This window comes from Bubalus kerabau, chromosome 10 (genome assembly GCF_029407905.1).
Source record: "Bubalus kerabau isolate K-KA32 ecotype Philippines breed swamp buffalo chromosome 10, PCC_UOA_SB_1v2, whole genome shotgun sequence".
Taxonomy (NCBI): domain Eukaryota; kingdom Metazoa; phylum Chordata; class Mammalia; order Artiodactyla; family Bovidae; genus Bubalus; species Bubalus kerabau.
Genome location: NC_073633.1, coordinates 27,208,789 through 27,211,248, shown reverse-complemented (window position 1 = coordinate 27,211,248; position 2,460 = coordinate 27,208,789). Strand labels below are relative to the sequence as shown.

Below are 2,460 nucleotides of genomic sequence, written 5' to 3'. Positions count from 1 at the left end.
GGTGATGGACAGAGAGGCCTGGCATGCTGTGATTCATGGGGTTGCAAAGAGTCGACACGACTGAGCGACTGAACTGAACTGAATGTAATCCAGTTGTCATCAGGCATCTGGGAAGTCTCTTTGGGGAATGACACCATATCAGGGACTCAGTATTAGTCTGTGTCATTGACAGATTGGGCACTGAGCAGTAGCATCAGCGAGGTCAAACATTGTAAGGGGAAATCAGTGTTTTTGAGCTCATGCATGACTTTCAGCACTGCTAGCAAGGCCGGATCATGAGATCATGAGGCCAAAGTGATGAAGCAGGTTGCACTGAGATGTTCCTTCCTCTGCAATCTCTGCAACTTTTGAGAGTAATTTGAGAAGGATCAGTGTTAACTCTTTCTTAAATATTTGGTAGACTGACTCTATAGCTTTGGAGTCCAGTTCTCTGACCATATTGGAGATTCTGAGGCAAATCCAATATTAATTAACTTATTCCTTTTCTATTTAATTCATCCAGAGTCAGTGTCTGTTACTCATAAGTAAGAACCCTGACTCATATACAATCTCATTCCAGCATGAAGCAAATTAGGAAAAAAGAAGGACAGGGTATCAAAAGTGACTGAAGAAGTCTAACCGTGCTCCTCAGAGGTACTCTGTAAATATTGGGCATCAGTGTTCTTTCTTCATTGAGTTTTTAGTGCATAAAATTGTATCTGTATCCTTTCTCACTCTAGGCTGGAACTGGAGTTCAATAAAGGCAGAGAATAGAACAGCTTTGCAATCTTCTCTGAACCAGCCCTAACACACTTCACCTTCCTCAGGTAGTTCTCTCAGCAGGATGATGCTGCCCCCACAAGATGGCAGTGCCTGTCTCTTCAGACTCACTGTGTTTGGAATCAACATGTTTGCATTGAAAGCAAAAAGACTAAGCTTCCTTTGATTGGCTGGGTAAGAAACCTGAGACTCTCTCTGGGACTCAGAGAGACTGGATGAATATACTCAAAAAAGAGAGCTAGACTGAGGAACCTGGCTTTATTTCAGGGCAAGAGCTGTGTCTTCCATGATCCCCCTGAAGAAGAATGGAGAAGCTTCTGGCCCTGTCTTTGGTGATTCTGTGGCTTCAGCTGGCCAGTGAGTTGGGGCTTTTGGTGATGGGAAGAGGGTGACCAAAGTTCAGAACTCACAAGACTGAGGGGCAAAATCTTCTCTTTAATTGGGAAAAGTGAAAAGTGAAAGTGTTAGCCACTCAGTCCTGTCTAACTCCTTGTGACCTAATGGACTGTGGCCCACCAGGCTCCTCAGTGCCTGGAATTTTCCAGGCAAGAACCCTAGAGTGAGTTGCCATTCCCTTCTCCAGGAGATCTTCCTGATCCAGGGATCAAAGCTACATCTCCTGGATTGCAGGCAGATTCTTTACCACTGTGCCACCAGGAAAGCCTGTTAATTGGGAAATGTACCCTCAAATTATGGAAGGAAATGCAAACGCTAGCGATTGAAAATGCAGTGACTGACTCCTGGCCTCTGTTCTTGTATTTCTGCCTAGAGGTGAATAACCAGCAAGGAAAACAGAAGCTTCAGACCCTGAGCATCCAGGAGGGTGAAAATGTCACCATGAACTGCAGTTATAATATTACTTTAACTGCCTTACAGTGGTACAGACAGGATTCAAGACGAGGCTTTGTTCATCTGATTTTAATGCGTTCAAATGAGAGACAGAAACATAGTGGAAGACTGCACTTCACGCTTGACAACTCCATCAAAAGCAGCTCCTTGTCCATCACGGCTTCCCGGGCTGAGGACACTGCTACTTACGTCTGTGCTCCAGACACACAGTGCTCAGCTGGCACCCGCAGCCCCAGCGCAAACCTGCCAGAGCTGTCTCTTAGAAGCCGGGACAGTGTGCAGAGTTGGTGGTTTTGTCTTCCTTCAAAGGAGAGTCTGCAAACGGCTAGCAACACAAAAGGGAGCTCCTCTCAAATTCCTTAGTTTTTGGTAGCATGTCTATAGTAAAGGGCATGGGATTTAGAATGGGAAGCTGAAGTGCCAAATTCAGCTCTACCCATCCTGGCTGTGTCTTTAGGTATATCATGGGTGCAGCAGCCTTCAGTGTCCTCAGTTTAAACAAAGGATTTAGACTGATGAGCTTAAAGACCCTTCAAGTTCTAATTTCACCAGGTCACTTCTGGAGGATGAAGAAGGACTTCTCAGTATTAGAAGGACTCATCTGTTATATGTGCAGCCCCCTTAAGACATACGTGGGGCTTTAAGATGCATGAGATGATTTTAGTATTTCTCTAATTCCTGTATAGGAAACAGTAGATTCATCAGACATTAGAAATAAAAAGGATTTAGGACTGTTTCCATGAAACTTTTCACTTTAAAACTGAGGAGTGAAAATGTTATGTAATAATAGACACGAAGGTCTCAGTATTTGGAGTAAAAGAGACAAAGATGTGAATCTGATTCTGCCATTTA

The 2,460-nt window shown here is 44.1% G+C and overlaps 1 gene segment (V, D, J or C); it reads left to right on the top strand.

Moving 5' to 3' along the window:
- The first annotated feature begins 1,064 nt into the window (after window positions 1–1,064).
- Window positions 1,065–1,971, top strand: LOC129620750 (T cell receptor alpha variable 17-like). The segment is given in 2 exon segments: window positions 1,065–1,116; window positions 1,529–1,971. Coding segments are annotated over 2 exon segments (495 nt in total).
- Window positions 1,972–2,460: the final 489 nt, after the last annotated feature.